A 14908-nucleotide genomic window follows, 5' to 3' on the forward strand; every position below is an offset into this window, starting at 1 on the left:
TCGAAAAGCATCATAAAAAAAATCGTACATTTTTTAATTTCTACAATATAAATATGTATTTAAACTAATTAAACTGTTTTCAAATAATTTCTTTATAGTTTGTCTAAATTAAGAATATAGCAAAAAGGTTCTCAGTTATGTATTATTAATATTGAAATAATATAATATCATTTAATTTGGTATCTAGAATATTATTTGCACCATATATATATATAAAACATACATGTTAATTATATTTGTCTATATACGATAGTTTTATTTTTTAATGGATTATTTGGCAAAAGCTTATCATTGGTTTTTTTTAAGTTTCTCATTTTTTAAACATATAAATAAATAGCTGTTCTCGGTTTTATGTTGTTAAAATAAAAATAAAATTATTTAATGTATATGTATCTCAAGTATTATTTGCTGCATATTTTTTTAATTTCATTCCATTTTATAATAGTTATTATTGGTGTATTGCATACACGTAATACTGTAGTGAAACCATTATTAAATAAATTCATAAGTGGATATAGAAGTTATATTTATAACAAAAAAATGTACATATTATTCTAAAATATAATGAAGAATTGCGAGAACTTTATTTCGCTGTTATTGTTATATGATTACGAGATAACTACGAAAGAGCGATGTTTCTGTAGCAAGATATCACAACAGTTATTCTTTATAGTGAAGATCAGTTTCAGAGTAAATATTAATCACACTACTACGAATTACTTATGCCATTCAGATTGATAGTAACTCGTATATTATACAATAAATTTTGCCTATTACACAGATACAAATTACATGGATTTTTATGTTATATATTTTAAAATTTAATTAAATATATTATTTTAAAAATATAAAGTTTATAATTAAATGGATGAATAAATAATTAATTGTGGTAACTTTTAACACATACGGCGCTGCTTCAAAATAATATTTACAAAGTCGCGCAGTGAGATTTTTTTAAATAAAAAATTATATCACTTGACTGCAAAATTTAAAAATATGACGTAAAGCGTGAAAAACAAGATTTAAGAAAATGATTTTTTCATTTTTATTGTATTATTAGCTAGATGAATATTTAATATTATTAATCAAAATCTTTGTATTAGAATCGTATTTTTACCCGGCTTCCATTCGCCGCTATCACACGCTCTATTATCACCGAATCGGTACACGCGAAATTCGTTATCAGTGATCATCACTCTTTTTTGTATGGCGTGCCGCCTTGTATAGCGATTGTCGTTTCTCAAAATAAAAAAGAATCAAACCGAAAGGCCGACACATCAAAAGAACCGAACCGACTCGGTTCGAGTGGCTCTAGATAACAATTTATTTGTGTTCGAACAGATTGCAATTTTCGACTGTACACAATAACTAATATATATATATATATATATGTATATATAATAATATCTATAATAGCGATTGCGATTTTTATCATAGAAGATATCTTCATCGCCGCGTTCATTACGAAAAAAATCTCACCTGACATTGACGCCAATTCTTGGGGTCCTGTCGAATGATTATTGTTACTTAAGCTAGTGTTGTTATTAGATTCTCTACCGGCTGCTGTAGATGTAGATCTTTCTCCAGCTTCGTGATCTTCTTTGCAATATAAAGCGCCGCCTTCTCTTAACGCGAATTCATCACCTAATTCAATAATATATATATTATAGATACATATTATAAAATTACCTATTGTATGCATATAATTTATATTTACCAGGTATGAGTTGTTTAGCACACGCGCAACATCTAAAACAGTCTATGTGGTATATCTTCGTTTTTGCTCTCATGACGAAGTCGTTTTTGCTGAAGGAGGCTCCGCATTTGTCGCACTTAGTTCCAAATAATCTGAAAGTCGAAAACAACGCATGTGTGAAAAACGATGGGGTTGATTCGCACGGGGTTCGTTTAACCCTGGACCGTGTTTTGGATATAGGGTTACTTTGTTAGCTCAGTTGGCAAAGACCGAAAGGGTCTACTCTATGACAACGGAAACGAAATGGCAAAGCAAACACATCTTCACTGTGAGAAAAAGCAGCTGACTTAGACAATGTTATAAAATATAATATAATATTTTAAATGTCCGTAAGTTACCTACTATCGTACTATGGTTTGTGTTATTTATTTATATTATGTTATCTTTGTAACGTGTGTAAAAAATCTGTACATAGATATAAATAAATATTGATAAATATGACGTGTATACCTATAATTCTTTAAATATATAGGATCAATATATTAAATAAACATTGACTATAGGATTCCATAGATTAAATAGCAATAGATGATGTACTGGTGGTATTATTTAGAAAGATAAACACAATAATGATCTATTAATTTCATATTATTATTTGATTCAACTTTAAGTCAAATTATTTTAGATAAATTGTTTATTTTACGTCATATATTTTTTTATTATAAAATAGTAATGAGTAAAAATATTTTATATAAAGTTATATAAAGCATAAATTTTATTTATTTATTATTAATCTATCATTTAAATATGAGAGGCGTTAGCCTAATGCATTACAACAATATAAACACAATCAACAACTATTAAGTAGTGAGACACTATATAGAAATCAATGACATATATTTTATTAAGTATTAACTACTGTTACAGCTTGATTTTATTTTGTTTCAACATTACACTATTAATTTGTGAAATCAGGAAAATCAAGGAAAACCTAATATGTGATGATCGATCGGTATTATAATTATATATTAATCTTTCTGATCTGACCTTGATCTTTCAGAACGATAGAAATTAAAAAAAAACACTAGTGCCCATATGGGATTCGAATCAAGCCACCGACTTATACATTTTAAGTAACAACATAAGCTGATTTATATGATATATGTATTTATCGAATAACTAAATCGTAAAACTGATAAGGTACTCGAGATTTTTTTCTTTCTTTTAAGAGCGTTGGGATACAGTTCTCGCAGAAATTGGAAGGCGCTAAGCATTTCTGTAAGCTGCCAAAAAATCTACTTCTATTCAGTTTTGGGTTTCGGAACGTCTTTGAGAAACATGATCGCGTCCACTTCTAATGATAGTTGCACATTGATCTATTTATTGTCAGCTAAGAGGAGCTGGTCTTTTTGTATAATTTAATTTTAATATTTTATGATTTTTTTATTTATTATTTTTTTGTATATGTATTTATGAGCTTATTATTAAATAATTTAAATACCGAATATATACGGCTTAGCTTGATTTAAATTATTAGTCACGATATTCATCCGTGTGATAGGAAAAATATAATTATATACTAATCACTAATGCGATCCCTTAGACATGATAGAAAGATACTAATAGGATTTTACACTACGTTTTTCGGGTATTTATACCATAGATCTTTGAGCTTGGATAAAATAAATATTGGAGTATGGACCAGCTATGTATCTCCTTTTGGGGAAATTATTTTAAAACGGGATATATTGTGAACGGAATTAATAATTAACTTCAAACAATTAAAAAATGGCTAGCATGTACTTGAAATTGCATTTGTGCAACTCAGGACAACGCACTTACTAAACAGCTAAAATATTATAATAATATAATATCAGATAAAAAACTGTTCTTAAATCATCAGTGATTGGTCAAGGAAATTTGTTGATCTAATTTATTTTTCTTGACCGTATACATGCCACAAAAGTTGATCGGTTAGAGCTTTCACTTAAACTTTTATTCAGTGGAGCATACATTGAATCGACACAGACGATACCTTCTTAGTCCAAAAAATTTGTTTTTATTTTATTTTATAAATATTCTAAAATTAAAAAAAAATATTATATTAGTCTATGTATTTTATAATTAAATAGCATCATACTCGAATATAAAGCAAAGACATTTTAAAATAAATTAACAGACAGAATACAATTTCTGTACGTAATTATTAGATTCTGATTTAAATAAATATTTATCAATATTAAACAGCAATATAGCCTCGATATAAATTGTAAAATTTAAATAAATTACGCGTAATCAAATATTTAAAACGTGCTTCTGTGAAATTATGTGCATTGAATAAGATTATGATCCTATGTCACTTATGATGGTGTATTATCATTGTTTACATACAAATTGAAAAAAGTAAAACACCACATGTGTCGCGTACCGCAGACTCTTTGTGCGGTAACGCAGACCGCGCGCACGAGCATAGAATAATTGCAATGTTGTCGACCCCTGTCCGCCATTGCCATCGCGTGCTATGAGAAAAAAGCTTTTACCTTGATTACACATTAGCCCCACGCTTGGGTCTACATGCAACCGAGAACCTCCCGTTAGTGCGAGCAGGCGGGTCACGACACCATAGGATGGCCAAAGAAATCGATGGAGGGAAAGGGACCGAAGACGAGCGGCGGCAAAAGTCAGCGCTTCTCAAATGTTGAGCATATGAAACATCCCCATTTTTGGTAGAAGCAAATAGCCATATGGCACTAAACGGGAAAATAATGGTTAGTTTTTTTCTGCTTTTTCCGATGATTTTGATAATTTTTTGTGTAATGACAGCTTATAGAAAAATATAGTTTTAATAGAAATTATTAGGAATATGCTTTTCAAAAAAAGTATGTAATTGTATTATATTTTTGGGATATCTTATTAATCATATCGCGTTAAAATAAATAAGTTTTACTTTTATTATCTTTCATGATTTTATTGAAATATTGTGAAATGTCTCTACGTATTAGTCTAATCTTCTATATTATCCTAATATTTATTTTAAAGTAATATAATTAACACCAACACTACTTTTAATAAATATTAAAATACTTAAGAATCTCCCTTAGTTAAAGTTTAATTATTATGAACTTTTAAGGCATACAATAATAGAGAACGTATTTATCTAGTTTATCATTTTTCTTTTTACGTATAAGTATATATACTTTCACATCACTTTTATTAGAAATCATTTAAAAATGCCATTTTGCTCCTACCATTTAAATAAATACTTTATGTAAATATCACATATTAAATAATAGTTATTCATATTTGACAACCTTATTGTCATTAAAAGTACTGCAATAAGTCTAATATTAACCAGAAGATAAAACCGTTGCACGTTGAAAGTACTATAGAAAGAAAATAACCAGATAAATTAAAAATATTTTTAAAGTATCGTCACTTTTTCAGGATGAAGTAGTTACACGGTGGACTTACTAGGGTATGGATTACAAGTTTAATACTTTTTCAACTGACTTCTGCTGGAATTATTGGGTATATTATATACGTTTTAATAAACTATTTTGTATGTGTTTGTATCGCACTTAACTCATTAGAACAACCTAATATGAGGCAATCAATCGGAATTTTAATTATATACATCACTAATTCCGATCCCTTGGATATGATTAATATCGAAAAAAGTTTAATGTATGATTAGCACGAGTGTAATTTAAATAAACAATATATAAAATAATTGTTCCATAAAACGAATTGTTTGTGCATTATTGTTGAACAGATTAGGTGCAAATAGTGAACACCTTATGAATAACTCTCTTCTGCAACGAATCCTTTTCCAAAGAAAATATTTACCGTACATTAATGCATAAACAATTCGTTTTAATCGAACCCAAAACTGTTTTATTATTTTAATTTAAATTTTATGTTGTTTTAAAATTAAGTTTTGATATTTTAATAATTACATGTAAAAAGTACTTATCGTGAGACGAGAAGCAAGTTTTTTTTCGAGAATTTTTTGAGAAAGAATTCTTGAGAAGAAGCATCATCTATTAGTATTTTTCAATAAACATACAGACATGTTTCACGTTCAGCACGCGTGCGAAAATATATAAATAAATCAATCCACACAATTCCTGTCTAAGACAATACGATAAAATAAATTTACAAATTTGATCTATTCTCGTATGCGTTAGTATCTGACGTGCTAATAAATCTAATTGAAAAATGATACTACGCAACGCTTACCAAAATAACAACCTATTTTAGCGTTAATTTATATATATTAGTATGTATATCTGTATATAAATATAAAAATAAAAAATTAACAACCTTTGGTTTTGAAATGGTAGGAAATATGAACGAATTGTGTTATAGCTGGCGCAAGTACGAAAGCTAGAGGGGCGGTAAATATGACGAAAGGGGAGAGACTTTTGGGCGATAAGCTATAAAGGAGAAAGAGAGACAGAATCGCCATCGCCATGCATAAGGGTAGACTTTGACTTTATAAATGTACCCCATTTATAAGGCATTATATGGATGAGCCATAAAATAGAGATTCGCGAGCGAACCGAGCGAGACAATTTGTTTCGAATGTTTTCTGCTCATGGGTTAAAAACACAGATGGCCGTAAACTGGCGTTAACAATATCAAAATTATGCAGTAATGTATTTTAAAAATAGTATATAAAGTTGCTCAATTACTTATTTTATATTGTTGATTCGCATAAAATGTTCATCGTTAAATTATGCTTCGTGTCATTATTAACATTTCGCCAAACACGATCGATCAGAATCTAATAATTTTAATCAAATCGCACGGAAGGCCACTGTGGCATTTTCTATTAGGTATTAATAATTTCTATGCCCAGAGTATTTTTTAAATGGCGTGCTGAAATTTAATTAGGTTTTTAATTTTTTGCGTTACCTCGTATAATCTCTTTTGCAGTAGGTTTTGCCGTCCCTGACGAAGCACGTACACGATTCGTCTAAGAACTGGCGGCACTCTTGGCATTTGAGGCACGCCGCGTGCCACTCCAGGTCGGGAGCAACCCTCAGGATGTACTGGTCGTGGATTTGGCCTCCACAACCGACGCACAATGAGAGTCGCAATTTTTCTGCAAAGCAAAGAAAAACATTGTTCATTGCAAAGATACATATTATAATTATTTTTAATTCTTATAATAAATATTTTACTTCTCCCTAATCCACAAAAACTATATTTAAAATGTGCTAATTTTATAAAAAATATTAATTTTTATCTTCGTATAAAAAATATTTGTTTATAAATAGTGCTAAGAAATATAATAAGTCTGCAACTTAAGTGATTAATTGGTTCTAGAAGTCTGGAAGTTTAACAAGCTCAAATTCAAGCAATTTTCGTTTTAATATATATACGTATAAACTACTTATTAAAATACGTTGTCTTATCTTATAGCCTTTTTATTTTGATGATAAATTAATGAATATTATGCAATATCACCATTCACTGCCTTAGACACTTTTGCAAATCATTCTTGATCATATTTAAATATTAAGCTATTTTATTGGTTAAAATTTGCTTTGATTGCACATTTCATGCTATTCTTCTGGAAAAAAATCATCTTTTCTTTGGTCGTTCCCCAATTATCGACTCATCTACTCCATTTTGGAGACCACTGCTTTAGTTATAATATTTATGTCTTACACATAACTCAAAAAAATCACTATATGCCTACTGTAAAATGTCTGAAAATAGTATAATACCGATGAATTAATGAAAATTGTGAATGTGAAAAGAAAAGGAGCACAAATAAAAATAGAAAATTTTATAATTACTTCATAACGAAAAATAATATAATTCCCAGTTTTTGATCCTTTCTATAAAATAATTAACTTATAATTATGTATGATATTTTTTACATATATAATCATAACTAACATTACTTTATTATAGCATTTTATCTTATTTTTACTGTTATTTTTATGAGAAGACTAATAAAAATAAAAAGTATTTATAATATAATTATATTATAACTTGTATCGTTTGGTCTGTAGCTTAAGTTAAATAAAAAGTTAGTTAATAATTATATGAAATTTAATTATAAAGTTATGAAGCGTCTGATTTTAATATAAAATGCTATATTTTAAAACTAAATTTAAATAGTTATATTTTAACCGAATATTTATATTTTAACGTAGTACGATATACATAAAATGAAATATTTTTATAGTACATTTTGGGAATCACACATATTCCTACGAATATTAGTCTCTGCAGGTAATGAAAAAATGAACTATTTTAGATAATTCAATAGGAGTTTTACTGACCGTTTAATATTAAGATTTGCTTATAAAATATGCCACATATTACTTTATACAAAATCTGTATGTAATAAATAAGTAACTTGTTGATATTATTTTAATAAATAATATTAAAAAGTTACTTATTAATAATTTAACTACTTCAAACTTATTTATATAATCTAATTTAATTTATAAATTACTGACTATTCTTAAAAAAAATTACAATTTGTGCATTAGTCAAATTTAAAAATGGTAAATTGGAAAAACCATGACTGTTGCACTTTTTCTTTAATATATTTTTAAAATATTTATGTTTCTAATGAAAACATTTTGCAAAAATAAAATATTGTTTTAAATATATGAATAATAGAAATTGTATTGTGATTAATATTTTTTATTATACAGTTTTCTATTAAATAAATTTTTATTTTAGTTTTTTGAGAACATTATTAATTTTATAAATTGCATATTGTTTAAATAAAAATTAGTAATAATAATTTATCTTAGATTTGTAGGTTGTCTATTGAGAGCAAATGTTAATATGTGAATATAAATAATTTATAATTATAGCAATAAATTTCATAAGTAGATAAAAAATAGTAATAGTGGAACCAAGTCCAGATAATTACAGTGTATATAAGAAGCTTCTTCTTACAACCTTAAAAACGATAGCAATTTCTACAAATAAATACAGAAAGCAATGAGAAACCACTAGTTATCCATTTCCTTAGACGCTTACTGCTACAAAGCTTAACAAGTAGAGTTTTACTCAACTAATTAATTAAATTAATTTAAGTACCTAAATAAAAAGGTTGTTATTCCCTGGACACTTTTTTGTGCTATAATTTTTCATTGATATTCGCGTCGGGTTTACATTTTAATCCCCCACCACAGAGGGGCGGGGCTGACACAGCAGCGCCTCTCGCGGACACAGTCTCGCGGACCTGATAAACATATCCACATCCTTTTCTTTTGTATCGCAATCGAAGAGATGACGACAGCGTAAGCGAGGGCCTACTCGGGAGTTGACTCATTAAAAAATATACGCCAACGAAGCGAGGGCGACTTTTTTATAATATAAAAAAATAACGAGCTGTAAAAATAGGCTTTAATGGCTATTTAAATGAACTAAGGTAAAGTTTTTTTATATATCATTTTTATGTGCTTATTTTTTTCTTTGATTGAATATGTGAAATAATTTTATTTTCCTGTATAAAAAATGAAACATAGATAGATAAAGAATATACTAAATAGCATTGTTATTAAATACTGCGAGGAATACTTAGAAAGTTAAGTGAAATGAGTTCTGATTTTTTAATCGGTTGCCAACCGATGCTCTTTTCCGCTTGTGCTTTTTTGTGCTTGAAATGTGTGCTTAAAATGGCCGTGACAGTTTTTAATCTTGCCATTCCGAAGTTCGTTCAGTGATACATATTTATTTTGTGCGAAAAGAGAGGCTGCTGATTAATCCATAGCTTGTATCTGTTTATGGCAATAACGTTATAAGCACACAAAATGAGAATATGAAGTGGAATACCAACTGATGAAACTCTTTCAATAGGGTTTGACTGGTGCTTTTTCTAAATAATTTCTCGAGAAAAATGGCAAATCAAAAATTTTAATTTCTTGAGAAATTTGCTGACTTATCAAGAATTTTCATAGAGCATTTTCATATATCATTGAATATCTTACAACTGTCGCATTTTTTATTCCACTGCATAATAAAAGGCTAGTCCGTGCTAGATGTTTGTAAATATGTATACTTTCTTGGAAGCTTTAAATTGAATTACAAAAAAATGTTTACAATTTTCTCTAATCGGCATTATCTTGTTTTGGTAATCTAAAAACCACATAAATATACCGATTAAAAAAACGCTTTGCGTGGGAATCTGCAGATTTCAAAAATGTATGAGGGCGTTACACAGCGTTACGCCATTAAATGTATCTGTCAACGAACTTTTTTTTATCTATATCTTGTTCGAAATATGAAGTAAAGCAGCAGTTGTTATTGACATTTTTTTCCAACGATTTGATTATAAATATGGGAGTCCAAAATTCTTTAGATCGATCTGTTCTGGTCCTTCGATTATTCGCGTTATTATGAAAAATCATCATCCTGTTGATGGTTGTTCTCTTCAACGATCATATAAAGATATCTATAATAATATACTGTTTTTTTTATTATTATAATCACAAACTTTATATTACATATATTTTTTTATTTATAAAACCGAGAATTCTCATTTATTGAGAAATGAAAGACAACGAGAAACCATAATTCTCTATGAAACGATTAAAAAAATATTAAGCTATCAAAAAATCTGCGCGCCTTAGGTGTCTAATAAATCAACAAACTGTTTTAATGAATACTTAGGTACTACATTGAGGTTCATAATGAATATATTAAAAAATTAATAAAGGTGTATTCTAAAGGTATTATAGGACAATTTAAAAAAATATTTTCTAAGCTTATTATCTTTATTTTTCGAATAACCTTCGTATGATCATATGCACAGGCGAAATGTGACGAAATTAATTTAAAAAAGCAAGAAGTGACGTTTATAACGATAAGAGTAGAAGGCCATCCGATGTCACTGATAGACGTTCGTTCAATAAGGAAAACATCCCATTGTTAGGCGATTAACGATCTATGAATTTGTATTTTAATAAGCTGGTTCTGCCCAAGATTCAGATATTATAAGATTTATTTTTTACACTATGTTACCCAATAAGATATGCTTCTAAACTTTAGAGCATATGATTAAAATTACAGAAAATAGTTCAAGATCTCACTGTACTAGTACAGTGTGTCAATAAGTATTAAGCACTTTTCTTTATGAAGCAGTTACTATCTTGAAAAATAAATTAAGAGGAAGGTAATAATTCCAAAATAAAATGCTTTAAAATGTTTTTATTAAATTTTGCTACAAAAATTATATTTTGTTACCTGGCTGAATCCATATTACTGTGATAAAATTTTGCGATAAAAATATTGCTCACACTGATTATTCTTCAGATAATGTGATTTTATGTGTAGTCATATTTTTTTTTGTAAAAAGGTGATTAGTCAGAATTCAATCTAAATAAGTATTTAAAATAAATAATTCTAAACTATATAGCAAATTCACAGGCAAACAAAATTCATGCGGGTAATGAAATATTATTCTAAGTACATACTAAGATACAATTATTTTGATACTGAATATAAATATTAAAAATATGGAAATTGAAATATTATTGTATAATAATAATTTTTAAAGGATCAGCTATTTAATTAGCAAATATTATTGTGAGTTGTTCAAACGTTAGTTATATTTAAAGATTGAAGATTAAATTTTATCAACATATTTTATATATCGAGAGGTATATAAATAATATTTATTTTTTAATACAGACTATCGTATTTTTTGTTATATATTTATATGCTTAGCTATTTTATGTATATATATATTGAAAATAAAATTTAATATGTTATTATTTTACTTGAAATATATTGTAGGAGCTACTGTACTCGACGATACTACTGTACAAATCCCTTCTTACACTTCACTCACACCGATCCTCGGGACCTAATCCCACATAATGCGATTAAATACCGAGAGAGAGACATCCGTGAGACGCTTTTCAAAACAAGAAACTAAAATAAGAGCACGCATGGCGAAGATATCAGGTCGGCGAAGCGACGAAGAATTAATATGTATGAAGAAAGGCACCGTTTCGTGCTTCGCAGTCAAACTTATCACCACAGGAAGGGTTTCGTATCCTTAAGAGATAAAGGTGAGTTTATAAAGAAAAGAAAATCAAGTTTCGTCACACCAATATCTTATCAGTTCGGAGCCGAAGTAAACGTTTCGATGTTTGCATTCACCTGTATTCATCGGAAGCGGTGCGTTGAACTGAAAATTTATTTTTATTTTTGGTAAAATTTGAGTAACGAGCATATGCCTATAATTAAGAGAAGCATTAACAAATTGCTTTTAATTTGAGTGCGTATAATTAACAATTTTAAATGTGTTATTAGTATTGTTTTATAGTTGACTTTTTAACGCGGAGAGTTACAGTCATTAGAAGATTGAAGCTCTTGATAAGTTGAATTTTTAAAGTATAATTAAAATAATTATTTCATAACAAAATTATATTTAAATAGTATGACCCTTAAATATTGTTGATTTGTTATAATAATATAAAATATATCTTAAAGGAGGCTTTAACTAAAGCGTTCCAATAAATATATTATTAAATAATATCAATATAAATTTTATTCTATATTAAAGACAATTTAAGCAGATCGGTTTAATTTTAATTAAAAAATACAAATAGTAAGATTATTTTTATATGCACATAATTTTTATTTGTCATCTAATAATATTTAAAGTCGACACGATCTTCGATGTTTTACATATTTTATCGTGTCTGAGAGATCATTATGTTTGCTTGTAAATCTAGGGTTAAATATCTGGAGTTACACCTGAGAAAATATATTTATAAAAACATCAATATATGCTAAAAAATGTTTGGCATTCTTAGAATATACCGCCTAATTTTTCCTGGCACTAAAATGGTTAAGGGCTTGCTGACGATTAAGATTCATCAAAGCATAATAAAAATGTATAGGTTTTGAAAGCATATCCTGACTGAAAGTTTTTATCGCAGAAATTAGCCTTATACATTCACATGATAAAATTATCTCACTTAATTTCAAAGGAATGGACTTGACGAATCTCTTGGGTCAATTTTATGTCTCAATGTCACGAGTAGAGTGGATAATTTATCACAATCTGTCCATAAGAAAGTAAGTTCTTCCATATTAATAATATTTTTAAAGGGGTATGCATTGCCATATTTTTTCTTATTTTACTAAAAGATCATTCTTACGTATTTAATAAGAATTTTACAATTAGATTGAATTAATTTTATAAAGGAAGATGTATTGTCATTGGTACTTAAAATATCTCGGTATTATTACCATACGATTTTATTTTTAGATTTTTTAACGGAACCAATAGTACTTAATAACTCCAGCAAATGGCAAATCAAATAATTTTATCCAAAAGTGTTTAATATCTACATACAAAAAAATAACGAATTCGTTTCTCACGGTGTTAATTTTAACAAAAAAATATCCCGCGGCATCTAATGAACTATTTTTAAAGCCGAGTGTTCTGAAGTGGTCGGTTCTCGGCGCTCATAATGTAACCCCGGTCGCATTACACGTGTCGTGAAATTAATGTCGAAAATGGGTTATTGCGTGTGGACGTGCATGGATGGATAAAATAAATAGCCGGAATGGAATCACGTCCCGCAAGATAAACAGCAGCACCATCGTCTCGCCGGCGCAAGTATGAATAAGTGAAGAGTCCGGCACGCAACCATCACACAAGAAAACGAAAAGAAAAGCCGGTGCGCAGCCGCCGTCTGCTCGGGGGATAGATAACGATGGAGCCATGGAACGAGACTGACGAGACTTCTAAAACTTTACACTCGCGTGTGACCCACAATTTAATTGTAGGGTGATTCAATTTTGTATTTCGCGATATTTTTTGTAATAGCGATCGCATTTGACAGCTGTCACTTAAAAATGGATAACATAATATTTTTAAGTGTTAAAATATGACGACGCTCATATTGAATTCAAAATAATAAGCAAAATTGCCGATTCTGAGAGATAAATATTCACAAGTCATCCAATATAAACATATGCACTTTGTAAGCTGGAAGTCATTGGACCAAATTTTTTTATGATACTTATCCGGTGATGCTGTTACAGGCAATAGTTACCGTGATATGCTTAACGTTTTTTTTCGGAAATGATATGTTGTTTCATCTAAGATTATGTATCAGAATTCACTAGATTCTAGAGCATTATTGATGAATGATTTTGGGGGAAAATGTTTAATGAATAATCACAAAAATAATGTTAATATGTAATATTTAAAATAAAGATGGTATATATTTTTATATTTAATCTACACACAATAAATGTGAAAATTTATAAGATTTTATAAAATAAACAAAGTGAAAATAAATAAAAAAAAACAAATGCACTGAATATAAAACTAAATATTTCTATTCGAATTTAAGTACTCTCAAATATATATGTATATAGAAATTTTCGCTTTTAGTCATTTCTTATCATTAAGCAATGCATTTAGATATTAGATATTCTTGTTTGGATTTTAAGAAGATTCTATCAATCATTTGTAAATTAAAAATATTGCAATTTTATTGATAATACAGTGAAAATATTATATTGCTATATTTTATAAAATCAAATATTAAAATTGAATCTATAATAAGCATGGCTATTTTAAAATTTCTATATTGTCTTAAATATTGGAATATTTGATTACAATAATTATAATCATCAGTCAAATCGATCATCAGGTTTTCCTAGTTTTATCTAATTGGACGGATGAATATCATACTCATTAATAAAACACGAGTTGTTCTATCAAAAATATTAATGCAGTTCACAGTGAGTATCACGTGAGATACTCACTATTTTACTCACATGGGATACGCAAAAAATAGTATTAAGCCCTTTAATATCAAATATATTTTTTATTTAATTACAAAAAATAGGTGTCTTACTTATTATTTTTTATGACGTATTAAGTTTATCTTATTTTATTTTATATATGTCTAGTGACATATTATAAAATAATGATATATTTTATGCGTTAATCGAAAAATTAGAAACGTATTTGACTTTGACGATCCGTCAGTTATTCGCGTCCTCTATGACATAGTTTCATAACCTTTTTACATCCACGGACCACCAAAAAAATCAAAAAATGTTTTGCGGACCATCAACATTGGAATAAAATAATAAATATTTATATAATTAAATTTTATTAAAAACAATTAATTTTGCAACACAGTATGCTGATATAACTATATTTAAGTATATTAAAACAGTCAGTAACAATAAATATAA

The 14908-nt window shown here is 28.1% G+C and overlaps 1 protein-coding gene across 4 annotated transcripts in view; it reads right to left on the reverse strand.

Annotated features, from left to right (window-relative positions):
- tup (LIM1_Isl and LIM2_Isl domain-containing protein tup) overlaps positions 1-14908 on the reverse strand; it is a 39481-nt gene that overhangs the window by 7007 nt on the left and 17566 nt on the right. For 2 of the 4 annotated variants that reach the window (XM_088193284.1, XM_088193282.1), the window contains exons 3-5: positions 6614-6803; positions 1718-1848; positions 1558-1644 (exon numbers count right to left, since the gene is read on the reverse strand). In XM_088193284.1, the coding sequence (XP_088049410.1) occupies positions 1558-1644; positions 1718-1848; positions 6614-6803 (408 nt within the window). Of the gene's footprint in view, positions 1-1479; positions 1645-1717; positions 1849-6613; positions 6804-14908 lie in introns of all 4 variants that reach the window. The other 2 variants (XM_088193283.1, XM_088193281.1) reach the window with 1 other exon arrangement.

This window comes from Plectrocnemia conspersa, unplaced genomic scaffold (genome assembly GCF_051122295.1).
Source record: "Plectrocnemia conspersa isolate PC_06_02 unplaced genomic scaffold, ASM5112229v1 ptg000009l, whole genome shotgun sequence".
NCBI lineage: Eukaryota > Metazoa > Arthropoda > Insecta > Trichoptera > Polycentropodidae > Plectrocnemia > Plectrocnemia conspersa.